The sequence below is a fragment of the Aotus nancymaae genome, unplaced genomic scaffold (assembly GCF_030222135.1).
Source record: "Aotus nancymaae isolate 86718 unplaced genomic scaffold, 86718_ANA_hifiasm-v0.15.2.pri h1tg000022l_1, whole genome shotgun sequence".
Lineage (NCBI taxonomy): Eukaryota > Metazoa > Chordata > Mammalia > Primates > Aotidae > Aotus > Aotus nancymaae.
Window position 1 is genome coordinate 45,638,334 of NW_026988435.1, and position 26,910 is coordinate 45,665,243.

Sequence of the window (26,910 nt, forward strand, 5' to 3'; positions counted from 1 at the left end):
TTCTAGGATTCCTCCAAGACAGTTTTGTAATTGAGAACAGATCAATATCCACTGTTGACATGATTATGATGAAGCAACTATTATTCCTAGCCTAGTCATGTTATGTAATTACATTTCTTACAGAGTTCCAACTTTTTTCCCCTTTTCTTGAGACAAGATCTTACTCTGTCACCCAGGCTGGAGTGCAGTGGTGTAATCACAGCTCACTGCAGCCTCAACCTCCCTGGCTCAAGCAATCCTGCCTCAGCCTCCCAAGTAGCTGGGACCACAGGCACCCACCAGCACGCCAGATATTTTTAATAGAGATGAGGTCCTGAACTCCTGGACTCTAGTGATGCTCCTGCCTCAGCCTCCCAAAGTGCTGGGATTACAGGCGTGAGCCGCTGTGCCCAGCCTCTATTTTCCAGGTTCTGATGCAACCCCCAGCTCTCTACCAGGCATGAGGATCTCTGGATAGTCTCACTGCATTCTGGCGACCTCTTGATTTCCTCGTCTCCCTTGAAGCATCACTCCTCTGCCCCCGCTTTTTCTTTTTGGCAGGGTCTTGCTCAGTCATCCAGGCTAGAGTGCAGTGGTGCAATCATGGCTCACTGCAGCCTCTAACTCCTGGGCTCAAGAGACCCTACTGCCTCAGCCTCTCGAGGAGCTGTTTCCCTTTCATGTATCTTGTAGAGATGGGGTCTCACTGTGTTGGCCAGGCTGGCCTCAAGCAATCTTCCTGCCTAGGCCTCCCCTGTCCTGCTGCTGCTGGACTCACGGTGGTCCTGGGACCTCCTGAGACACCATTTCATCACTGCTGGACTCACAGTGGTCCTGGGACCTCCTGAGACACCATTTCATCACTGCTGGACTCACGGTGGTCCTGGGACCTCCTGAGACACCATTTCATCACTGCTGGACTCACGGTGGTCCTGGGACCTCCTGAGACACCATTTCATCACTGCTGGACTCACGGTGGTCCTGGGACCTCCTGAGACACCATTTCATCACTGCTGGACTCACGGTGGTCCTGGGACCTCCTGAGACACCATTTCATCTGGTTTTACTCCCTCCTTTTGTTGGTGTGCGTTCCTGGGCAGAGAGGCTGCCCTGCATGACGGAAGTGTCTCCTGCCTCCACTGCTAAGTGAGGGGGTGCTGGCCCCGGGCTTCCAGCCTGCATTCCTTCCTCTTCCGGATTCCGTCAGGGTTTATCTTCTGGTTTCCACGAGTGCTGGAGGCTGAAGGCGATGCCTTTCTCATCTCAAGCCTCCCTGTGTGAGCTGGGCTTCCCGTCCTTTTTTGGGAGTGTTTTAGAGTTCCCATGTATTCGCATTTCACAGCGATGTTCACTGTGTAGACCTTTCTCCACCCATTTTGCTGCGCACTGGGTGGGCCGCTCAGTCTGCAAAGTCAACGCCTTTTGGTTCTGGGGCAGTTTTGGGAGTTATTCATTAGTGAGATCCTTCCCCGTTTTGTTTTTGCAACTCTTACTTGCCACATGCTGGGATCCAATAAGCTCAAAGAATCCCATACACACAAAAACACCAAGACAGAAACATCAGGACACATCATAATCTCCAAAGCAATGTTGTAAGAACAAAGCTGTGGGACCCATGCTTTCAATTTCAAAACTTACCACAGAGCTGTAGTAATCAAAACTATGGTACTTCCGTAAGACCAGACGCAGACCAATGGAATAGCACTGAGTCTAGAAATGAGCCGGTACACCTGTGAGCAAGGGTACCAGACCACTCCATGGGGAGAAAACTGTCTCTTCGACAAACGATGCTGAGACAGACATCCGCAAACTCCCATGTCACACCATCTAAGAAAACTGACTCAAAAATCAATCCACGAGCTAAATCTATACAGGTTTTAGGAGAAAACATAGGGGTACATTCCCATGAACCTTGGATTCGCCAATAGATATGACGCCCAGAGCATGATCAACAGGATAAAAAAATAAATCTTGACTCTACCAAAACTACAAACTGCTGTGTATCAAAGAACATTAAGAAAGTGAAAAGAGGCCAGGCACGGTGGCTTATGCCTGTAATCCCAGCACTTTGCCAGGCTGAGGTAGGTGGATCACAAGGTCAGGAGTTCGAGACCAGCCTGGCCAATATGGTGAAACCCAGTCTCTACTAAAAATACAAAAATTAACCAGGGATGGTAGCATGTGCCCATAGTCCCAGCTACTTGGGAGGCTGAGGCAGGAGAATCACTTGAACCCGGGAGGCGGAGGTTGCACTGAGCCCAGATCAAGCCACTGCACTCCAGCCTGGGCAACAGAGGGAGACACTGTCTCAAAAAAGTAAAAAGGTAACCTACAGAATGGGAGAAAATGTTTGCAAGTCCTATGAGAAGCGTTTAGTATCCTGAACAAGCGAGTCCTATGAGAAGCGTTTAGTATCCTGAACAAGCGAGTCCTATGAGAAGCGTTTAGTACCCTGAACAAGCGAGTCCTATGAGAAGCGTTTAGTATCCTGAACAAGCGAGTCCTGTGAGAAGCGTTTAGTATCCTGAACAAGCGAGTCCTATGAGAAGCGTTTAGTATCCTGAACAAGCGAGTCCTGTGAGAAGCGTTTGGTATCCTGAACAAGCAAGTCCTATGAGAAGCATTTAGTATCCTGAACAAGCGAGTCCTATGAGAAGCGTTTAGTATCCTGAACAAGCGAGTCCTATGAGAAGCGTTTAGTATCCTGAACAAGCGAGTCCTATGAGAAGCGTTTAGTATCCTGAACAAGCGAGTCCTATGAGAAGTGTTTGGTATCCTGAACAAGCGAGTCCTATGAGAAGTGTTTAGTATCCTGAACAAGCAAGTCCTATGAGAAGTGTTTAGTATCCTGAACAAGCGAGTCCTATGAGAAGCGTTTAGTATCCTGAACAAGCGAGTCCTATGAGAAGTGTTTAGTATCCTGAACAAGTGAGTCCTATGAGAAGCGTTTAGTATCCTGAACAAGCGAGTCCTATGAGAAGTGTTTGGTATCCTGAACAAGCAAGTCCTATGAGAAGTGTTTAGTATCCTGAACAAGCAAGTCCTATGAGAAGCGTTTAGTATCCTGAACAAGCGAGTCCTATGAGAAGTGTTTGGTATCCTGAACAAGCGAGTCCTATGAGAAGCGTTTAGTATCCTGAACAAGCAAGTCCTATGAGAAGTGTTTAGTATCCTGAACAAGCAAGTCCTATGAGAAGTGTTTAGTATCCTGAACAAGCAAGTCCTATGAGAAGCGTTTAGTATCCTGAACAAGCGAGTCCTGTGAGAAGCGTTTGGTATCCTGAACAAGCAAGTCCTATGAGAAGCGTTTGGTATCCTGAACAAGCGAGTCCTGTGAGAAGCGTTTAGTACCCTGAACAAGCGAGTCCTGTGAGAAGCGTTTAGTATCCTGAACAAGCGAGTCCTATGAGAAGCGTTTAGTATCCTGAACAAGCGAGTCCTATGAGAAGTGTTTGGTATCCTGAACAAGCAAGTCCTATGAGAAGTGTTTAGTATCCTGAACAAGCAAGTCCTATGAGAAGCGTTTAGTATCCTGAACAAGCGAGTCCTATGAGAAGCCTTTAGTATCCTGAACAAGCGAGTCCTGTGAGAAGCGTTTAGTATCCTGAACAAGCGAGTCCTATGAGAAGCGTTTAGTATCCTGAACAAGCAAGTCCTGTGAGAAGCGTTTAGTATCCTGAACAAGCGAGTCCTATGAGAAGCGTTTAGTATCCTGAACAAGCAAGTCCTGTGAGAAGCCTTTAGTATCCTGAACAAGCGAGTCCTATGAGAAGCGTTTAGTATCCTGAACACACAAAGAGCTCCTACAACTCAGCAAAAACACAACCCAATTTAAAAATAGAAGATGGGTTTCTCCCAAAAAATAACCAAGAGGCGCATGAAAAGATGGTCACCCAACATCAATCATTAGAAAAAGCAGATCAAACGCACAATGGAACAGCTGTTCACACACACTAGCACAGCCATCATAATTTAAAACACGATTTATAACAAGTGGATAAGGACTGAGAGCCTGGAACCCTGGTGCACTGTTGGTGGAATGCAGCTTGACGGTTCCTCAAAAAATTAAACACGGAGTTACCACATTACCCACAAATGCCACTCCTGGGTACGTACCCAAGAAAAATGAAAAGAAGTGTCCAGACAGTCGGCCATGAACGTGCACGGCAGCTTACTTGCAGGGCTGAAAAGCAGACAAAACCCGAATACCCATCACTGATAAATGAGGGAACAGAATGCGTCTACCCACACAATGGCCGATTATTCAGCCACAAGAAGAAAGCAGGTATCCACGCGCTAACATGCGTGACACACCATGCAAAGCGAAATAAGACACGAGGCCACAGCTGCATGATTCCATTTATATGAACTGTCCAGAACAGGGAAAACCTACTTCAGACAACAGAGATAGAAAGTCGATTAGCAGTTGCCTGGGGAGGAGGAACAGGATGCTTCATGGGGTGAGGTGAGAATGTTCTGGAACATGAGAGAGGTGGTCCCTACGCAACATTCTGAATGTACCAAATGCCGCTGATCGTTCACTTTAAAGTGACTGACTTTTAGGTTACGTGAATTTCGCCTTAATTAAAAAATCCAAACTCTCAAAGTGCTCCCACCAGCTCCGCCCCGAGCAGACAGTGCTGGACCCCGCTGAACCATCCATGCTTCTCCCCGCCCCTTCCGCATCCCCATCCTGGACTCTCTTTTGCCTTTAATCCACTCTGCCCAGAGACTGCCTGTGTCCATCCCACCTGGCCGACTTCTCTCTCAGTACTGCCTTGGCGAAACACCCTAAGAGGAAGTTACATCAGAGAAAAGCGCATTTCATCTCATAGCACATACACAGGCCCATTTAGGAAGCCACGTGTTAATGAAGGGAAACCCACGCTCCGTGCCGTCTGCAGCGAAAATGGGGGCCAGGCCAGGCAGTTCCCAATCTCGTGTGTGTTTAGGGCTCAGGAAGGTGATGGTGAAGCGGGCGAAGGTGCCGGGGCCGCTCCACACGCCAGGCTTCACTTCCGGCCCCGCTCCTGGGCCGCCACGAAGTTCAGCAAGTCAATGGCAGTGACCACCCCGAACACCATCTGCCGAGGACTGGACTTCTCGGGGCTGTGGTCTGAGGAGGGGAGAACAAGGCGCAGGTTTGTAGGCACTGTGGGAGGCTGGGCGGGCTGCTGCGGGGCAGGAGGCTCCTGAGGGCCTGCTGGAGCCCAGGGGCCAAGGCTGTGTTTTGTTTTTTTTTTTGAGACAGTCTCACTCTGTCACCCAAGCTAGAGTGCAGTGGTGCAGTCTCAGTTCACTGCAACCTCCACCTTCTGGGTTTAAGCAATTCTCCTGCCCCAGCCTCCCAAGTAGCTGGGACTTCAGGTGCACACCACCACAGCCAGCTAATTTTTGTATTTTTAGTAAAGACGGGGTTTTGCCATGTTGGTCAGGCTGGCCTCGAACTCCTGATCTCAAGTGATCCTCCTGCCTCAGCCTCCCAAAGTGCTGGGATTACAGGCATGAGCCACTGTGCCTGACCCAGGCCATGTTCTTCTGACATGAGCCCCATGGGCCCCAGGCTGGGCTCCACACACCACGTCAGGACACACCCTTCCCCGCCCCCACCCCCAGGCTGTGCTCCTGAGGCGCTCATGACTTCAGAGCCGGTGTGGCCATGAAATTCAAACCCGTTCAACGTGGTCGGGCACAGAGGCTCACACCTGTGATCCCAGCACTTTGGGAGCCAAGGTGGGAGGATCATCTAAGCCCAGAAGTCTGGGACCAGCCTGGGCAACATATTGAGACCCCATCTCTACTGAATATTTTTAAAAATAAATTAGTCAAGCATGGTGGCGCACACTTTTGGTCCCAGCTCCTTGGAAGACTGAGGCAGAAGGATCAGTTAAGCACAGGATGTCGAGGCTGCAGCGAGCTATGATGGCACCACTGCACTCCAGTCTGGGCAGCAGAGCACGACCCTGTCTCTAAAAACACAAAACGGCTCCCAGCTCTGGCCTGATTCTCTTTTCACCACTACTGCCTCCTCCTGGCCAGCATGGGCTGGGTGTTAATACTGGCCCAGGCTCCCACGCCACATACCCATACAGGGTTGTTGTGATGGTTAATTTTTTTTTTTTTTTTTTTGAGATGGAATATTGCTTTGTTGCCCAGGCTGGAGTACAGTGGCACGATCTCAGCTCACTGCAATCTCTGCCTGCCGGTTCATGCAATTCTCCTGTCTCAGCCTCCCAAGTAGCTGGGACTATAGGCATGTGCCACTATGCCCAGCTAATTTTTGTATTTTTAGTGGAGACAGGGTTTCACCATGTTGGTCAGGCTGGTCTCAAACTCCTGACCTCAAGTGATCCACCCACCTTGGCCTCTCAGTGTTGGGATTACAGGCATGAGCCACATCTGGCCTGTATTTTTAGTAGAGACGGGGTTTCACCATATGGGTCAGGCTGGTCATGAACTCCTGACCTCGTGATCCACCTGCCTCGGCCTCCCAAAGTGCTGGGATTACAGCCAGCTGTGATGATTAATTTTAATACAGATTAATATGGCTGTGGGGAGCCCAAGCATCTATCATTCTGGGCGTGTGTGAGGGGGTTTCTGGATGACATCAGCACCAGAATCAAGCGGCAGATAATGCGTGCTCCGGTGGGGGGACTCCCCCAAGCAGTTGAAGGCCTGAAAAGAACCGAAGTCCTGCCTTTGGACTTGAACCGCTACCTCTCCAGTCCCGGCCTGCCGCCTCCCCCTGCCGATCTCAGGGTCCATCGCCTCCATGATCCCATGAGCCAGTTCCTCAGCGCTCCCCACACATCCTCTTGGTCCTACGTCTCTGCAGAACCCTATGCCCGTGGTCATGAAGCACAGCCGGTGTGCAGGGAGGGAGGGAAACACCAAGGCAGGGCCCTCGGAGCCCATGCCTACTCCACCATGTCTGCCACTCCTGTCTTTATAGGCAAAGGTCCCTTGGGGTGGCCCACTTAGAGCTCCAGGAAAAAATAGGGAACCCAGAGATTGACTCCCTGCGTTTCGGGGACACTGAGGCACAGTGACAGAGCTGGAGAAGCTCATCTGAGCAGCGTGCTGCAGGCTGCTGTGGTCGCGGCAACCCGGCCCTGAGGCACTGATCCAGGAGCAGCCTGAGGACTTGCTGCCAGGGGCCAGGAGCTGGTATTCTAGGTCTGGGGGCCATGCAGTCTCTGTCATGACTGCGAAGCCCTGGGGCGCTTGGAACCAGCCACAGACAGTGGTAACAAGCATGGCCATGCTCCAGGAAAATGTAATTTGGGCACTGACAGTGGAATTTACATCTTTTTTTTTTTTTTTTGAGATGTTCAAACACAAGTAAATTTGAGACTAAGAGGTGAACCCTCCTAACCAAGGCTCAGGGGTCCAGGACCCTGGAAGCCCCTCATTTGCCTCCCCTCATGGGGAGGCTGTGATTCTGAGCCCGAGAGCCATTCTGAGGGGTGGGTGATACCTACCTGCAGGCCCCCCCACCACGCCTGCCCAGGCCTGGTCCCGCGCTGCAGAGCCAAGGATGGGAGATGGGGTTAGACCTGGGCCCTCACAGACCAGCCTCAGCTACCGAACGCTCACCCGCCACACACAGGCCGGCGGGTGGGCAGGCTCCAGCCTCTAGGGCCCCTCCCAGCTCTTCCTGTGGGCCCCAGGCCAGGGCTGCCATCTAGGACCTGCAAGTGACTCTCCTGGCCTGTCGGGATGTGCTGGGGACGCCCAGGGATGTGCTCAGGAGTTGCAAAACTTCACGAGCTCAGCGGGAGCAGGGCCCCAGGGACAGCCTGTGAATGGCTTCCGAGACCCACGTTGGGGCTTCCCTTCAGAGCAGCCCCCTGAAGGCCAGGAGGCTGCCGGGGCAAACGCTGCCTCTCCAGGGACTGCGGGACATGGCCAGGGTCAGGGTCAGGACTTGAAACCTTTCCAGATGTTTCTGGGCTTGTCCCTGAGAATCCCCAAGACTGCTGGCCTCCCAGGAGCCAAAGGACCTGGACTCCTGAGCCCGTGCACTCTGGACAAGGGGTCCCACCCAGTGTGGCCTGAGGGGTCCCTGCGGGAGTCACAGGCTCGGTGCAGCTCACCAGCCCGGGGTGTGCGGGAGGCCCGGGGGGTAAAGACTGGGGGTCACTGGAGGTTGGCACCACCCACTCCCCACGGCAGAGGCCAGGCTTGGTGGCCTGACCCCAGTGAGACCCCCACGCACAGAGCAGGGCCCCACTCACACTGGATCTGCTCGTGTACCACCAGGGCGAAGTGGTCCATCTCCAGGATGTGCGAGAGCCTGCCCAGTGTGTCCGTCAGGCGGATCTGCAAGGGACGTGCGTTCAGTGGGTGCCACCGGCCCCCAGAAAAGGAACACAGGGGACGGGAAAGCATCGCGCAGAAGGGTCCTAACCTAGGCATCAGAGGGTGACAGGACGCCCAGAGAAAGACCCCTTGAGGCGGCTGGCTGTGGTGGCTCACGCCTGTAATCCCAGCACTTTGGGAGGCTGAGGCGGGCAGATCACTTGAGGTCAGGAGTTCGAGACCAGCCTGGCCAACTTAGTGAAACCCCATCTCTACTAAAAACATAAAAACCATCCGGGCGTGGTGGTGCGTGCCTGTAATCCCAGCTACTCAGGAGGCAGAAGGTGACGAACACGTGGATTCGGGTGACATTTCGGGCATGTGTATGAGATGGAAAAGAAGTCAAGCTCGCTCCTAGGTTTTGGGCGGAACCCTCAGCCTTTCACGCACGGGGATTCTGTTTGGAAAGGCGGGCCACCCTCAGGGCAGCAGAAGAAGGGGTCTCGCGATAATCGTGGGGTCTGACCAGCCCGGCAAGGAGCCACCGTAGGGCTTCTCCCCGCATTTCCAGCTCTTGTTGGATAACCAGGGGCATGCACAGGAATATGAGGCCGGGCATGAGGAAGAGCCCGGCAGACACCGCATGATGCCAGGACGGCCGCCGAGCGCCAGTGAGTCCCCAAAACACGGCTGCTGCGGATAAGCCCGCCCTGGTGAGAGCCTCCCGCCGGGCTGCTGCATGTGTAAAGCGGGTGCTTCTCAGCTTCATGGTTTAAGGGGTGCAGCTGGCTTCGGCCTAAGTGGTGTTGAGGGTCGAGGACCCAGCACCCCTGCACAGGAAATGCCGCATCCTGCCTTTGGGGCCGGGGAATGGGGGTGGCTGCGGGGGGACCTGGGCACCCTCGCGGTCCCGAAGTGCCTGCGTACCTGCTTGAACTGCTTGTAGATGACTTTGCCAACTTGGTCTGATGGCTGCACCTTCCCGGCAAGCAGGGACGACAGCATGTTCCCCAGCGTCACCATTCCCAGGATCACCCTGTGGGGTGGGGTGGGGGGCAGGGGTCAGCGAACACCTTGCCCCTCCCAGGAGCCCCGGTAGAAGCGCTCCTCTGCCGCAACCAGGCTGGGCCCCGACGGGGAGAAAGGAGCCAAGGGTCCTTGGTACTTCCTTCCCACCGGGGTCGAGGGTGACCAGTCGTCAGGTTTCTGTGGCGCGAGGTTCTCAGTGGTCACTGGGCATGCGTGCCACGGCCTTCTGCTGTGAGATATGTCCTCAGGAAGTCTCTCCCCTGCCCCTCAGGTGGGCCCAGGACAGGCTGCACCCAAAGGGTGGGTGGGCGAGGTCTGAGGGTCCGGAGTGAGCCCAGCAGCCCTGCCCCAGCTGCTCAGGGACTGGCACGGGGCCGTCCAATGCCCTAAACCCTGTCCAGTGACACCGATGGGGGAGGAGCTGGATGGACAGAGCCCGGGACTGAGCTCGGGGCAAGGGCTGAGACTGACCCTGCCTCGTCCACCACGGGCGCCTGGTCGAAGCCCTTCTCCCGGAGGATGGCGATGGTGTGCTCACAGGTGACGGTCGGCAGCATGGTCAGAGGGGCCGACAGGCTCAGCTCCTGAACGCGGAGGTGCCACCACCTGAGGGGAGAGGGCAGACCGGGGCATCAGGGCAAAGATAAATACTCCTGTCACCCAGGTCAGCACCTCGGCAGGAAGCCACGGGGGCCGCTCTCCTGCCCATCACAGCCAGGCAGGGCAGCACAGGCAGCGGGTCTCCACCCAAGCGTCCTTACCACGGCTTCTGCACCGAGAGGTCCTCCTCCTTCAGGAAGCCCTTCTGCACCATCCATCTGTCGCTCAGGAACTTGGTCCTGTGGGATGGGGGTGTCACTGAGGCCCCGAAGGGCCCCATCAGGCCTCTGCCCGTGCTGGGGGCATGCACTGCACACCCAGCCCCTCTCCTGGACCTCACTGGTGCAGCAGGGACCCCAAGTGCTGGCTGGAGGTCCCGAGGGAAGCCTGGGAGCTGGACTTCCCATCCCCCATGGCCAACAAACCCGTGTGAGCATGTACACACCACAGCCCAGGCGCTCAAGCTCGGCCTCTGCCCCTCACACTCACACACATGCACGGGCTCACACGGCAGGCCGGCCAGGCGCGGGGGACGTGGTGTCCTTGCACCGACGGGGGTGGACAGGGGCCTGCACAGGGCAACTTGGCCCTGGGCGTCGGACGTGAATCACCCACACCAGGAACCCAACTGGGGCACCCACCAGCCCAGCCTGGCCCTCAAGGGCAGCCGAGCTCAAGGGAGATGTATAGTTCCCACGGCTTGCAGGCCATGCAGGAAACCACGGGGGTCTCTGGACATTCGCCCCGGAGGCCAGCTGCAGAGCGCCCCAGTCTCAGCCCGGCTGCCCGGTGACCAGTGAGGTCTGTGGTGTTACTGCCTGAGGGGCCTCTGGGCAAAACAGTCACAGCAAGTCCCATGGGGCCACCTGGTTGCACTGTGCAGAGTCTGCAGGGCTCTCGCCACCCGGCAGCACTCGGTCCCAGCCCGGAGTTTGGGGGAAGCAGCAGAGGGAGTCGGGTGGGCAGGAGGCGGCACAGGACCCGGCCCAACAGGATGTCAAGGCCAGGGCTGCCCCTTGGAGCTCACGGACCCCAGAGCAGTGGCTGGAGGTCCCAGAGGGAAGCCTGGGGGCTGGACTTCCCACCCTTCATGGCCAACAAACGCATGTGAGAGGGGCAGACACCAGAGAGGGAGGGACGGGAGGGACGGGAGGGACAGGAGGGACAGGAGGGACAGGAGGGAGCCATCGCCTTTCATGCCCCTCCGGTCAGCGCTGTCACTGCGAGCGTGCACTGATTTTCACAGCGTTCAGGCAGCGTGAGGGCACCGGGCGGGAGAGTGGAGGCAGTGTTCGCAGGGCCTGCAGCCCCCTCCCCTCCCAGCTCTGGCTGCCGGCTCTCAGGTGAGGCACATGAGGCATCCAGGGAAGCGTGGCAGCGGAGAGGAGCAGGGACGGGGAGGGAAGCCCGTGTCTCACATGTAGTTCCGCACTGAGTCGGGCAGAATGACCACACAGCGCTGGCCCTCCTGCAGCTCCTGCGCGGCCTTCACAGCCGCTGCCACCGTGCTGCCGGCGCTGCCACCTGCAGAGAGGGCCACGGTCAGACGCGCCGGGGTGAGTGCATGTGGGTGCAGGTGTGGGCATGGAAAGTGCATGCGTGGCCAGGCGCCGTGGCTCACACCTGTCATCCCAGCACTTTGGGAGGCCGAGGCGGATGAACTACAAGGTCGGGAGTTTGAGACCAGCCTGATTAACGTGGTGAAACCCTGTCTCTACTTAAAAAAGTACAAAAATTAGCTGGGCATGGTGGCTCATGCCTGTTATGGCAGCTACTTGGGAGGCTGAGTCAGGAGAATCGCTTGGACCCAGGAGGCAGAGGTTGCAGTGAGCTGAGATCGCGCCACTGCACTCCAGCCTGGGCGACAGAGCAAGACTCCATCTCATTGCTGTCTTATACATGTGGGTTGGCGGCTGGCAGAGGGTGCATCCCTAACCACCTCCAGCCCCCTCAGCCATCCCCGCTGTCCCCGTACCCAGTGGCCGCCACCCACTCACCACACAGCAGCCCCTCCTGGGCGATCAGCATGCGGGCAAAGGTGAATGCTTCCTCGTCATTGCTCTTGAACCACTTGTCCACCACCTGAGAGGGACCCCACGACAGCCCGTCAGCATGGGGGCCACTTCTGTGTGGTCAAGGGGGGTGAACAGCCTTGTGGGGAACCCCATGTCTAGCTGGCAGGACCCCAGAGGTCACGGCCCAGCCTCTCCCCCCAGGATCCGCACGTCTGCAGACCTTTCAGTTACAACACGTTTTGCAGACAGCGAAACCGCCCCCCAGCCCCAGGGAGCGTCCCTGTGACCTGCACTCCACTCTTACTCAGGCCAAAGCCACCTCTGTGGTTCTTAACAGAGTTTTCTGGGGCCTTAATTTTCCCACGTTTTCCCTGCTCCCCGCCCTTGTCGCCCAGGCTGTGTCCCTCTGTGAGATCAGGCCACATGAGTGGACATCGGCCCCCAGGCTACTTTCTCAACCTTCGAGACCAGCTTCTCACCATGCGTGCCGGGGCTCCCTTCCATTCCCCTCCGCGGGGAAGCCGATGTGGGCCAGGAGCAGCCAGCCTCCCTGGCGTGAAGTTGAGTTACGGCGGCACCAGCACTGCGCCGGGCTGGGACTCGACCTACCGTCCTGTCTTACGGCGGCGCCGGCACTGAGCTGGGCTGGGACTTGTCCTGTCTTACGGCGGTGCCGGCACTGCGCCGGGCTGGGACTCGACCTACCGTCCTGTCCAGCACGGTGGGGATGAAGTCGTAGCCGATCCCTTCCACCTCATAGGTGGTCAGCTCCGTCCGGTTCAGCTCCTCTGGCTCCGCGAGGATAGAGCCTTCGGGGTCCACCCCAATGATCTGCAGAATGCGTGGCTTTAGGTCCAGCAAAAGCCCGGCTGGAGATGCCCGGCTACCACATTATCGGAGTGGCAGATGCTGCCACGAACAAGTGCCCACGGGTGGTGGCCTGTTCCCAGTCTCAGACTCAGGACGAGAAACCCAGGAGCCCAGGCCCCAAGTATCAAAGCGATAATGACCTCATCTGGACTAAACGCTCAGTGCAGGGCACCCAGAAGTGAAGGCGGATGTCTGGGAGGAAGTGACCTCCCCAGGGGCCTTTCAGAGTAGGGCCTCCAGGACCACCCAGGCAGACCACCCTGCGGTGGGGCAGCCGAGCCTTCGGGACGAAGGGCATTGCTGGGCAAGCAACAGTCACAGGGAGAGAATGCACTTCTCATTAGCGGGGCGTTTCTAGATGTCCCTCCTCACACCTGCTCTTAACCTCCCCCAACTCCCTCAAACCCCAGCTGAGGGGCAGACTCAGGACCAGAGGACTCAGAGCTCCTGGCTGATCCTCGGAGGTCCCCAGATGGAACTCTGACCCCCACTCAGTACACGAAGCCCCCCTAGGTCACTGGCCAGCGAGTGAGGACCTGGCCTCAGCTCCTTCGGGTCGCGAGCTGCTGGCCCCTCATCTGCCGCGAGGGAACAGAGCAGAAGACGGTGTGCCGAGCAGAGCGTGAGGAACGAGCGCTTTCAGCTTGGGAGCAGGGCCCGCTCCGCGCTGCCCATCCCGGGCCTGGCCGAGCCGCGCACCTTGCATCCGGGACACTTCTCCTTCAGCTTCCTGGCGATGCCCGTGATGGTGCCGCCCGTGCCCGCCGAGGCCACCAGCATGTCCAGCTTCCCTGGTGGACAGATAACATTCTCGGGTCCCCACCTGGCCAGCCCACCACTCAAAGCAACAATCACTGAAAACACGCTCAGTCCAAACCACGGCGGGCGACCGAAAAATTCGAAAGAGAAACTTCTCCAGTTCGAGCAGCCGCCGTGGCAGCCATCGGTCTGTAAAAGCCATTCAGAAGCAGGCAGCCTGGTGTGCCAGCCGTCTCAGCTCAGTGACACTCGGCCCCTACAACCCCCATGTGGCTGGATGCAGAAGGGCAGGACCCTGTCCGGGGCGTGCAGGCGCTGAGGGTGGGCAGAGGGAGGCTGGGAATGAATCGCCCCCTGGGCTGTGGATGTCTGCATGGTGTGAGTTAACTGAGTTTACACAGGAAACGGAATCAGTCATTCAGGCTTCGGCTCAGAAACTCGCCAGGCGCTCACCCTGCTGGTGGCCAGCGCGGGCATCTGGTGCACAAGTCAGAGCAGGGAAAGACTCAGTGAGGCTGAGCAGCGTGGGCACCCACGCTGAGGCAGGACTGTTTTTGCCAAACGAGAGAATTCTCACACATAAAGCCCAGGCAAGAAAATGCCTGGACCTTACACCCTGGCTCCCGGGCACAGACTGAGGGTGTTCTCTGGCCCCTGCCAACATCGGATTCCCAACAGGAAGTCAGGGCGCCAACCTCCTGGCAACGTCTCTCTAAAGGGATCTCTTGGGAAAACATCGGTACCAACCCCCACAGGCCTTGGCACCGAGTCCCTGGAAAAGGGTCCAAGGCTCCAGCCTCATGCCTGAAACTGAGAGTGAGCTCATCGCACATGCCACCAGCCCTGTTCTGCAGATGAATTCAGTGCCCGGGTCAGGGCACAATCCCAACTGAAGCCCCAGCTGCAAGCCCAGCACCAGCCTGGGCCCTGAACAGACTTGCTTCCTGCATTCTCTACGGGAGGAGCCCTTAGACCTGGAGAGACTGCTGGGTAAACATACAGCCACACCCTGCGTTTGGCGTTACGGATAAGGCGTAGGCAGAGAGGCCAAGAGGGCACAAAGGACAGAGGAAACTTCTAGAGAAATGCTCTAGAGAGCATTTCATGAAGGGGCCATTTGAGCTGGGTTTTGAAGGGTGAACAGGAGTTCACCAAGGAGAGGGCAAGAGATGTGCCCAGGCAGCCAAGGATAAATGCAATCGAGATGGACAGAGGGACGCACCGTCACACTGCTGCAGGATCTCCTCAGCGGTGCTGTCGTAGTGAGCCAGGGGGTTGCTGGGGTTGCGGTACTGTACGGAGAGAGCAGAGCCTGTGAGCTGGCCCCCGACACCTTAGTCACCCCACATCCCTGACCGAGACCCCCCAGGCCCCGGCGCCTCACCTGATCTAGGATGTGAGAATTGGGGATTTCATTCTTCAGCCGCCAGGCCACTCCAACGTGTGACTCCGGGGAGTCGAACCTGGCACTGGTGGGTGTCCTCACAATCTCAGCCCCCAGGGCCCGCAGCACGTCCACCTGTATGAGGGAAGGGGGTGACCTGCATCTTCCCCCAGCCCAGAAGCTCCCGCCCCCCGCCCCGTGACCCTGCCCCGGCCACGCCCACCCACCTTCTCTGAGCTCATCTTCTCTGGCATCACGATGATGCAGCGATAGCCCCTCACGGCTGCAGCCAGGGCCAGTCCGATCCCTGAGGGCGCACAGTGGGTGAGAGGGGCCTGGTGCCCCCCAAGCCCCGCCCTGCCCTTGCCTGGGACATAGGGGCACACTCCCATGCTGCTTCCTCTACGGCTCAGGGAAGAGGGCTCTGTGGCATTCCAGAACTGCCCAGCATAACTGCCTCTGCCTTCAAGTGTCGGGGAGAGACTGCCAGAGGCAGAAATGAAAGGCATGAAACGAGGAGGCAGTGGTACAGGACGGGAGACCCGGCTCCCCAGGCCCTGCCAGGTGCGCGGGCACAGGAACAGCAGACGCCGGCTACTCGTCCCATATGAATTCCCAGGCACTGCCAGCTGCCATTGCCCCAACAGCATTGGCATCATCGGCCCCGACCCCGACCACTGGTCAGAGGAAGCTGGGCCGGGACACAGGCCGGCAGTGGGCACGAGCTGCCAGGGTGCAGGTGGCCGGGCAGACCAGCACACGCAGCTGCAGCTCAGCCTTTCCCCCAGGCCCCGGCAGGGTCAGCACGGGCGGGGGACTGCCAGCCCCGCCACCCCCGCTGGGCCTGGCACCCACCAGTGTTCCCGGACGTCGGCTCGATAATTGTGTCCCCGGGCTTCAGCGTCCCGGCGCGCTCGGCATCCTCGATCATCCGCAGGCTGATGCGATCCTTCACGCTGCCGCCCGCGTTGAAGAACTCACACTTGGCCACTGGGAGGCAGAGGTGAATCACAGAGGAGAAGAACCCCCATTGATTCCTGCTCACCCCCCATTACCTGATACATCCCAGGATGGGGGACAGGCTTGAGGGTCTGTGGGTTCTGAAAAATCACCACCTCTCCACCCGCTACACCTGCACCTGCACCTGGCGCTTGCCCATCAGAGCTTCTCCCCCTGCAGCCCATCCTACCGGCCCTGCATGGCACAGAGCAACTCCGTGGGGACCAGAGGCATAAGCAGCCCTCACTGGGGGTGCCACCCCAGTCCCCCGCACCATGAGCTGGGCGTGTAGAGCAGGCGCCTGGATTCGGGTCCCCCATGCCCCTATGCCCAGCCGTACCCGGTGGCCTCTGCCAGAGCAGCTTGATGTCCTGAAGCCACGGCCCCAGTCACACCCCAGCCCCACCGGCTGGGGACTCACAAACTCTCCTCTGCAGCCTCCCACTGTCCTTCTTCCCCTGTGGGTCTCTGTGAAGGGGGCTGCTCTGATGCAGCTCCAAGAATTCCCTCCCTAGAGGGGCAGAGTAGGGGCAGGCTCCCACAAGGCCCTACCTACAAATCGGCCCTCAGTTCTCCATGCACCGAGCCCTGACTGCCTTCCTCCGGAGCCTGCCCAGCTCTTACAAGTCGCTGTGATATTACAGCATCTCAGGATAAGCCATGTTACTGGTTCCCTCACCTTCCCACTCAAACTGCACCCCGTCCACTGGCCCTGTCACAGGGTTCTCCGTGGCACCCGCCCTGCCCCCCTCCGAACTCACTTGGCCTTGGTCATCTGAAATATGAAATTCTGTCCCTGCCTTGTCCCCAAGGCCTCTGCACCCACAGCTTTCTCCATGACGATGCTGAGGTCTCTGAGGGGCCTGCACTCTGGGTGAAGAGTGACCCTCACAAATTCCCTCCACCCTCTTGTGCCTGGAAACTGCATCTTGCAAAGAATCGCCCTTCCCTGAAAGCCTCAGACCAGACCCTCTGTGTACCCAGGACAGGGCCAGCCACAGACCCTCCAAATTCCAACTGTCTGTCTCATAAATGATGAGCTGAACTGTCTGTCCCCACGAAGCTGGCAAGACAGAGCCAACTGGTCCCTGGCCAGCGGGTGGCTCACAGCACGTGTCTAGGACCCGTCCACTCCTCCCTGGGAGGCATGACGCAAACCCTCCCGCCCTGCTTGCATCTGCCTTTGACCCTCACCCGACTCTTCACACCCTCGCTCCTTCCACTCTGGCCTCAGTTCAAAGATCACCCGTTCCCCGGTCCATCGGCTCGGGAGCCACATCTGTCACCCTCTGACACGTTGTGTGTTCTTCCCAAACTTAAACTGATATGATCTCGGCCACTGATTAACCAGCGACTCCTGACCCCACTGCCCACCCCCCACCCCAGGGCCTTGCCTACGCGATCCATCCCAGATCCCCTGGGCCCGCGGAGCCCGGTGAGGATGGACCAAGCCCCTCTCAAAGCCAGGGCACTCACAGAGCTCACACTTCAGGCCGAACTTCTGCCCAATCTTGTTGATTCTCACCATGGGGGTGTCCCCGATCTTCTTCAGAATGTCTGGCAAGATTTTTGGAGTTTTTGCCCTGAAACAGAGGAGTCCACAATCATTCAGGAAAAACACGAAATAGCACCAGCCCTGGCAGTCCAAGGGCCGGCCTGTTTTCCACAAATCAGCAACCAAAGAACTGGCTTCATCTGGGTGTGGTTACACAAATGTATGCAGATACCCCTAACACACACCTCACACACATGCCTGAAACACACACACACACCACACACACATGCCTGAAACACACACACCTCACACACATGCCTGAAACACACACACCACACACACACCTCACACACATGCCTGAAACACACACACCACACACATACCTCACACACATGCCTGAAACACACACACACCACACACACACCTCACACACATGCCTGAAACACACACACACACCACACACACAGCTCACACACATGCCTGAAACACACACACCACACACACACCTCACACACATGCCTGAAACACACACACCACACACATACCTCACACACATGCCTGAAACACACACACCACACACACACCTCACACACATGCCTGAAACACACACACACCACACACACACCTCACACACATGCCTGAAACACACACACCACACACATACCTCACACACATGCCTGAAACACACACACCTCACACACATGCCTGAAACACACACACCACACACATACCTCACACACATGCCTGAAACACACACACCACACACACACCTCACACACATGCCTGAAACACACACACCACACACACACCTCACACACATGCCTGAAACACACACACCACACACATACCTCACACACATGCCTGAAACACACACACCACACACACACCTCACACACATGCCTGAAACACACACACACCACACACACACCTCACACACATGCCTGAAACACACACACCACACACATACCTCACACACATGCCTGAAACACACACACACCACACACACACCTCACACACATGCCTGAAACACACACACACACCACACACACAGCTCACACACATGCCTGAAACACACACACCACACACACACCTCACACACATGCCTGAAACACACACACCACACACATACCTCACACACATGCCTGAAACACACACACCACACACACACCTCACACACATGCCTGAAACACACACACACCACACACACACCTCACACACATGCCTGAAACACACACACCACACACATACCTCACACACATGCCTGAAACACACACACCACACACACACCTCACACACATGCCTGAAACACACACACCACACACATACCTCACACACATGCCTGAAACACACACACCACACACACACCTCACACACATGCCTGAAACACACACACCACACACACACCTCACACACATGCCTGAAACACACACACCACACACATACCTCACACACATGCCTGAAACACACACACCACACACACACCTCACACACATGCCTGAAACACACACACACCACACACACACCTCACACACATGCCTGAAACACACACACCACACACATACCTCACACACATGCCTGAAACACACACACACCACACACACACCTCACACACATGCCTGAAACACACACACACACCACACACACAGCTCACACACATGCCTGAAACACACACACCACACACACACCTCACACACATGCCTGAAACACACACACCACACACATACCTCACACACATGCCTGAAACACACACACCACACACATACCTCACACACATGCCTGAAACACACACACACCACACACACACCTCACACACATGTCTGAAACACCACACACCTCACACACATACCTGAAACACACACACACCACACACATACCTCACACACATGCCTGAAACACCACACACACCACACACATACCTCACACACATGCCTGAAACACCACACACACCACACACACACCTCACACACATGCCTGAAACACACACACCACACACATACCTCACACACATGCCTGAAACACACACACACCACACACACACCTCACACACATGCCTGAAACACACACACACCACACACACACCTCACACACATGCCTGAAACACCACACACCTCACACACATGCCTGAAACACCACACACACCACACACATACCTCACACACATGCCTGAAACACCACACACCTCACACACACGCCTGAAACACACACACCTCACACACACGCCTGAAACACACACACCTCACACACATGCCTGAAACACACACACCTCACACACACGCCTGAAACACACACACACACCACACACATACCTCACACACATGCCTGAAACACCACACACACACCACACACACACCTCACACACATGCCTGAAACACCACACCTCACACACATGCCTGACACACACACCTCACACACATGCCTGAAACACACACACCTCACACACATGCCTGAAACACACACACTCACATGCCTGAAACACACACCTCACACACATGCCTGAAACAAACACACCTCACATACATGCCTGAAACACACACACACCTCATACACACACCTGAAACACACCACACACACCTCTCACACATGCCTGAAACACACACACACCTCATACACATACCTGAAACACACCACACACACCTCACACACATGCCTGAAACACACACACACCTCACACACATACCTGAAACACACCACACACACCTCACACACACGCCTGAAACACACACACCTCACACACACGCCTGAAACACACACACACCTGAAACACACACACACACCTCACACACATGCCTGAAACACACACACACACACACACACAGGCTTGCACCTAAAAACCCTATAAAAAGCAAATCATGCCTATAGCGTGTTTGTACCGAGGCCAGTCTCCCAGGTTTGAAATGAACTAGTCATGGAAGATGTTGGTAGCAGAAAGCTCAGAGAATGCTACAAAGGACGTGTTATTTTTGCAACTTCTCGTGAGTAGCAAGATAGCAAACACTGACTCCGAAACAACCGACTTAGGTCCGTCTTTTCAGAAAGGCTTTACTGGGGAATTTCATTTCCTTTCATCTCTCAGCATCTGACCAAAGGAGGGAAAAAAGCAAAGCGCGGACCTCAGGGCAGAGACTCCTCAACCCTCAGGCCCGTCCAGGGACAACGGTCGGAAAGCGCGGCTGGGAGGCCTCGCCCTGCACAGAACATGCCCGGTGGACACGGAGCCCAGCTCCTGAAGCTCTGCCCTTAACATGCGGACACGCAAACCCTGGTCCAGGTGGTTTCCTAAATGGCCCTCATGCCGCTGCCATCCTCCCCCACAGGGAGATGCCGATGACACCCCCATCTAACTGCGCCAAGCCCAGGCTCACCACTTATTCACCTGGGAACGTGCACGGCTCACAGCGGTCTCCAGACCCACAACCCCTCCCTTGCAGCTCCCGTGACACCCGTGGCTCTGACCCCGAGCCCCCTCCTCAGCACAGGCACCTGCTAAACAGCCAGGGTCCTCGGGCCCTGCACCCTCAGGAGGTGAACCCAGCTCCCGGGGGTCCTGTGGCATGGAGGGAGAGCCGCCCCGACGGCTCAGACAGGCAGCAGCGAGAGCAGCTGGAGTCCAGGTGCGCCCTCCCAGGAGGGAGTGCTGCTGCTCCCCAGGCTGCCAGACGCCCGAACGGTGCAGGCTGGGGAGAGGCTCCCTCTGAAGCAGTCCTTGGTGGAAGGGAAACAGGCTTGGCAGGGTGCAGAGAGCTGGGCGGAAAGCCAAGCCCCCAGTGACTGTTCCTTCATTAACTCAGTTCAGGCATCTGGGCGGCCAGGCAGGAAGGGGCCCGCCTCCCCGCAGCAGGTGTGCTGACTCAGCACTGGGCCTCCGGGCCGAAATCACCTGAGAAGTTGGCAAAGGTGGTCAGGGTCAGGCCCAGAGCGCTAAGCAAGATAAAGGATGTGACTTGCAGGGACAGCCCTGGAGTCACTGATCTCAAGGACTCCCACCTCCACAGCCCAGGAGGCCCCCGGGAGGACACCCCACACTGTCCTAGAATGAACCCCAACTCCTACCCCACCTCTGCAGCCCCTCCCCTCAGCGCCGCTATTCTCAGGGGCCCTCTGACTGACAGGCAGCTAGGCTCTGCCCCTCAGGGTGAGGGTGTCTCTGGAGGGTGAGCGAGGCCAGGGCGTGAGGTGCAGGTGCAAGGCCCTCTTACAACCTGGCAGGCACTGTCTCCACTCATGCCCTAGTGCCAGGAGCTCACGGAGCCCTCAGGAATCCGGCCTCTCTTCCCTGCCCACCCCACCCCCCAGCAGCCACCCCCGACCTCACCGGGCCTCTCACCCACTGCTCTCTCTGGCTTGTCTTGGCAGCGAGAGCCCATCCACCTGGCTGCCCACCTGCCCTCGTGGCCTCCTGAGCTCCCAGCACTGAGTGTGTTCACCAGTCACACCTGGGTTTGTCAATTTTCACTTCTTCCTACTGCTCCGCTGAGAGTACACCCAGCCACCCACCAGTCCTGAACTGCAAATCAGCAACCATAAATGTTGGTAGTGGTGTACAAATAGGAATCAAAATCCCAGCACTTTGGGAGGCTAAGGTAGGTGGATCACCTGAGGTCAGGAGTTCAAGACCAGCCTGGACAACATGGTGAAACTCCATCTCTACTAAAAATACAAAGATTAGTTAGACATGGTGGTGCAAGCCTGTAATCCCAGCCACTCCGGAGGCTGAGGCAGAATTGGTTGAACCTGGGAGGCGGAGGTTGCAGTGAGCCGAGATTGCACCACTGCACTCCAGCCTGGGCGACAGAGCGAGACTCCATGTCGAAAATAAAAAAAAGAGAATCAAACATCTAAGCAGCGCGTTCTTTGATCTGTTTGTCCTCCACGGAGATTACACTAAGGAAACAGAGATAATCCTAAGGCTTAGTGAGCTCGATTTCAGTTTGCTGCTGGGGTAGGGACTTTTATTTTTCTTTTCCACTGATAGATCCTGAGCATGAGGAAATGCATGAGGCACTCAGGAAAGACTCGTTGGCCAAATGAATGCGTAGCGTTTTCTATTGGAGTTATTTAAAATGAGATTAACTGCAAACGTTTATCTACCCAACAGAGGGCTTACAAAATTATGGCTTCTTCACCCAACAGTCTGTGCCACTAGAAAAAGAGCCCACCATGTAAAAATATTTAACGCCTAAGGGAAGTCTTCATGACCTAGAGTTAACTGAAAAGTGCAGGCAGGGCTGGGTGCTGTGGCTCACGCCTGTAATCCCAGCAGTTTGGGAGGCGAAGGTGGGTGGATTACTTGAACCCAGGAGTTCAAGACCAGCCTGGACAAACCCCATCTCTCCTAAAAATACAAAAATTAAGGCCGGGTGCAGAGGCTCACACCTGTAATCCCAGCACTTTGGGAAGCTGAGGCAGGTGGATCATTAGGTCAGGAGTTTGAGACCAGCCTGACCAACATGATGAAATTCCATCTCGAATAAAAATACAAAAAAAATTAGCTTGCCGTGGTGGCGCGAGCCTGTAATTTCAGTGACTCAGGAGGCTGAGACAGGAGAATCGCTTGAACTTGGGAGGCAGAAGTTGCAGTGAGCCAAGATCGTGCCACTGCACTCCAGCCTGGGTGACAAAGAGAGACTCCATCTCAAAAAAAAAAACAACTAAAAAATTAGCCAGGCGTGATGGTGGGTGCCCGTACTCCCAGCTACATGGGAGGCTGAAGTGGGAGGATCCCTTAATCAGGAGAGGTTGAGGCTGCAGTGAGACACAACTGCACCACTGTACTCCAGCTTGGGAACAGAATGAGACCCTGTCTCAACAAAATCAGCCAACCAATAAGAGAGTGCAGGCAGGATCCCAGTGCCCTCCAGCGAACCCGCGTGGGCAGCCACAGACGGGGTGAAGCACACATGACCTGGGCACATCTATTTATTTATTCCGGAAATACACGTTGAGCGTCATGGTCTTGCTGGGACTGGCCCAGGCGCTGGGCGGCAGCGTAAGGAGGCCTGGTCCTCTGAACCTCGGCTGCCTGCCTCATCGACACGGTGCGCCCCCACCCCCAGCTCCTCAGTCCAGAGTGCCCACAGGGGGTCACACCTCAAGTCCTCCTGGCTGTGTGGTGTCCAGGTAACAAACTCCTGCCCTCCAGGACACAGACTGACCCTCTTGTGATCAAAAGCAGTACTTACAGGGAGGTGTGGTGATGCGGGGACTCGGAGGTAGGCCGGCCCAGCTGCCAGGTGCACCTGCTTGGGGCGTCAGGCCGGATCCACAGGCGCTCCTTGGCGTCCTTATCTCCTGCGGGCCCCTTCTCCAGGCTCCCCTTTGCCGAGTGTGGCCCTGAGTGGTGGGGGCAGCCTGCTGGCCCCGATTCCACCTGGGGTGTCTCGGAAGGCATGCTGGGACCTGGCAAAGCAAGGAGAGACACATCGGCTTAGGTTCAGATGCTGAGGGGTCCAGCGAACCCTGCTGACCTGGCCCCTTCCGAGTGGGGTCTCTGCTCCCTCAGAGAAGCCCCGGAAGAACGGCACAGAAACACGAGCACCAGCTCTGTGGGCAGCTGCTTCGTCATTTCCCTCTTAGGCATATACCAAAAAAATGGAAACAGATACTGGCTTGGGCCGGGCGCAGCGGCTCACATCTCTCACCCCAGCACTCGGGGAGGCCGAGGCGGGAGGACTGCTGCAGTCCAGGAGGTGAAGACCAGCCTGGGCGCAAGCCCCGTCTCTATTTAAAAAAATGAAACAACAACAAAACAAATGCTTGCACACCCATGCTCACTGCTGCACTATTCACAAGTCAAAAGGTGGAGGCGGAGCGTGTGTGCACAGATGGATGGACACACACCAGAATATTGGCGTGTGCGTGTGCGCACATGCACGCACACATACACGAGGCTCACACACACCAGAATATAGGCCCACACACATATACATACACGCAAAACTAGAATAGAGGCTCACACACACCAGAATATAGGTCCACACACCCACACCAGAATATAGGTCCACACACCCACACACACAACTAGAATACAGGCTCACACAAACACCAGAATACAGGCTCACACACACACCAGAATAGAGGCTCACACACACACACACCAGAATATAGCCCCCACACACAACTAGAATATAGGCTCACACACACCAGAATATAGTCCCCCCACCCACACAAAACTAGAATAGAGGCACACATACACACACACACCAGAATATAGGTCCACACACACACACACAACTAGAATACAGGCTCACACATACACCAGAATACAGGCTCACACACACACCAGAATAGAGGCTCACACACACACACACACACACTAGAAGAGGCTCACACATACACACACACTAGAATAGAGGCTCACACACACACACACCAGAATACAGGCTCACACACACACACCATAATATAGGCTCACACTCACACACCAGAATAGAGGCTCACATACACACACACACCAGAATATAAGCTCACACACACACCAGAATAGAGGCTCTCTCACACACACACACACACACTAGAATACAGGCACACACACACACACTAGAATACTACTCCTCCGTCACAGAAAGCCATTCTGGCTCACGCCACAACACGGATGAACCTTCCGGACATTATGCCAGGTGAAATAAGCCAGACACAAAAGGACAAATGCTGTGTGATTCCACTTCCACGATGAGGTACCTGGAATTCTCAAACGTCCCTCTATGTCTGGCAAATTCATAGACATGAACAGAGGCTGCGGGGCTGGGGTGAATGGGGAAGGGAGAGTGGCTGTGTAATGGGTGCAGAGGCTGTGCTGGGAACGATGGAAGATGTTCTGGGTGGAGACAGTGCTGGCGGCTGCATCGCACTTGCAAATGGTGACAGTGGCAAATGTTATCTATATTTTACCCAGGGTAAAAAAACACACAAGCACCTTGAAACAGATGAGAGCAGCGCCTTCCTCCGCGGGTCACCGGAGGCACCTGCGGGAAGGGACTCTCCGTCTTGCACAGGCCCCGTCTGGCCCGGGTCTCGCGCGCTCCGCCGCCGAATACGCCAGAAAGCCTCGCTTTTGGCGCCTCTCCCTGGCGCACTCTCCCCCAAGGTAAGGGCTGCAGGGTACGCAGATCGCAAGCGGCCGGGTCTCCGCGGAACCCAGAGGCGCTCGGCGGAAAGCTCGCCAGGGGACCGGGATCCGAACCCACGGCCACAGCGCCCGGCGGCCGGATGCACGTGCGTCCCAGGGAGGCGGGTTCTGGCCGCTGCTGAAACCGCAAGACCCCCTGGGGGTCACGACGCTCCCGGGCACCCCTGTACGCGCGCACCCACCCTCCGGAGGGGCTTGGGGAGGGCCCCGCGCGCGCATGCAGGAAAAGCCTCTAAGTTTCCCGGCGGGAGATCCTGACCCTACTGAGATCCGGAAAGCGCGGGCCACTCCGCCTCCGGAAGCGACACTTTGGGACGCCGTTTGGGACAGGTAAGCGCAGAAGATCCTCGGGAAGCCGAAAGTTTCGCGCTCCGCTCTCGCAGCCCCTCCACCTGCCCCTCGCATCCTCCGGGTCAGCGGCCGCCTCGCCCGGGGCGCAGGGAAGTGGGGCTCCAGGAAAGGCTCCAGCCCCCGAACGCCCCCCGGGCAGAGCCCCGCGTGCTCCCCAGCGGGCACCCACTCGCGGGCCGCCCGCGCAACGACAGCATTTGCCGCCCCGACACAGTCCGCCGAAAAGGGCGGTTTGGAAACAGCCATTTCCCACCCACGACGCCGCGAAACCCCACGCTGGGCACCGCAGCGGCGCATCCCCCCTAAACTCCCCCCGCGTCCCGCGTCCCAGCTCCACGCTCCCGGCCTCGTCGCCTGCGGGGCCCGCTTCGCCGGCGCGGGGGCTGCGGTGGGAGCCCGGGGGGCAGCTTCTGCGCGGTCGCGACCCCAGGCCGGGGTGGGGGAGACGGGGGGGCGGGGGTCCGGGAGCAGCCCCGCCTCGCCGCGTTTCGGGGAAGATGATGCAACTCCCGGCGTAGGCGCGGGGCGACTCGGACCCAACTGGGACCTTCCGTCCAGAGCCGGGAGCGGGTCTCCGTGGGGCCGGATCTCACCTGGTCGGACACGCGGGAAAGGAGTGAGCTGCTGTCCCGACTGCGGCGAGGCGGAGACGGCGACCGGGGCTGGCGGCCTCGCGTGGACCCGCTGCGAGGGGAGCGGCGGGCGGCGATTGGCGGAGAGGCGGGGGCGGAGGCCGGTGCCCGCCAATGTCCCGCGGCAGAGCACCCGCCCCGCCTCCAACCCGCCCAGCCCGGGCCCGCCCCCGCCCCCGCCCCCCGCCCCCCGCAGCCTGGGGCGCGCCGGCCTGCCCGACCCCTGCGTGCCCCGGGACCCCGGCCTCACCCACCCGAGTCCGCCCGCCCGCCCCATTGTCACGCCGCGTGGATTCAACCGCGGGCCCGGTGCCCCGCCCCGCTCCCGAGACCCCAGCTCTTTCCCTTCCCCTTCCCCGTCCCCTGTCCCT

At 57.1% G+C, this 26,910-nt stretch overlaps 1 protein-coding gene across 3 annotated transcripts; it reads right to left on the reverse strand.

Moving 5' to 3' along the window:
• Positions 1-4,326: 4,326 nt before the first annotated feature.
• On the reverse strand, positions 4,327-26,541 carry CBS (cystathionine beta-synthase). 3 transcript variants are annotated; one of them, XM_064380201.1, is made up of 17 exons: positions 26,501-26,541; positions 23,611-23,827; positions 17,413-17,519; positions 15,793-15,927; positions 15,165-15,244; positions 14,938-15,072; positions 14,776-14,845; positions 13,494-13,585; positions 12,630-12,755; positions 11,907-11,991; positions 11,328-11,433; positions 10,071-10,148; positions 9,781-9,915; positions 9,208-9,316; positions 8,217-8,301; positions 7,461-7,502; positions 4,327-5,095 (listed from the first exon to the last, which is right to left on the reverse strand). In XM_064380201.1, exons 2-17 carry the CDS (start codon positions 23,817-23,819, stop codon positions 4,992-4,994), a joined length of 1,698 nt encoding a protein of 565 aa, XP_064236271.1. In that variant the 5' UTR covers positions 23,820-23,827; positions 26,501-26,541; the 3' UTR covers positions 4,327-4,991. The 3 variants fall into 3 exon arrangements, with proteins under 3 accessions (XP_064236271.1, XP_064236272.1, XP_064236273.1); XM_064380202.1 differs by lacking the exon at positions 26,501-26,541 and adding an exon at positions 25,344-25,420; XM_064380203.1 differs by lacking the exons at positions 7,461-7,502; positions 26,501-26,541 and having other exon boundaries at positions 23,611-23,833.
• Between the last annotated feature and the right edge of the window lie 369 nt (positions 26,542-26,910).

Excerpts from the sequence above, each read along its gene's own strand:
- CBS (XM_064380201.1), bottom strand. The coding sequence starts at position 23,819 with ATGCCTTCCGAGACACCCCAGGTGGAATCGGGGCCAGCAGGCTGCCCC. Across the intron at positions 15,928-17,412 it reads CGGCCTGAAGTGTGAGCTCT|TGGCCAAGTGTGAGTTCTTC; the intron begins GTGAGTGCCCTG and ends TCTGCCTCCCAG. Across the intron at positions 15,073-15,164 it reads AGAAGATGAGCTCAGAGAAG|GTGGACGTGCTGCGGGCCCT; the intron begins GTGGGTGGGCGT and ends TCCCTCATACAG.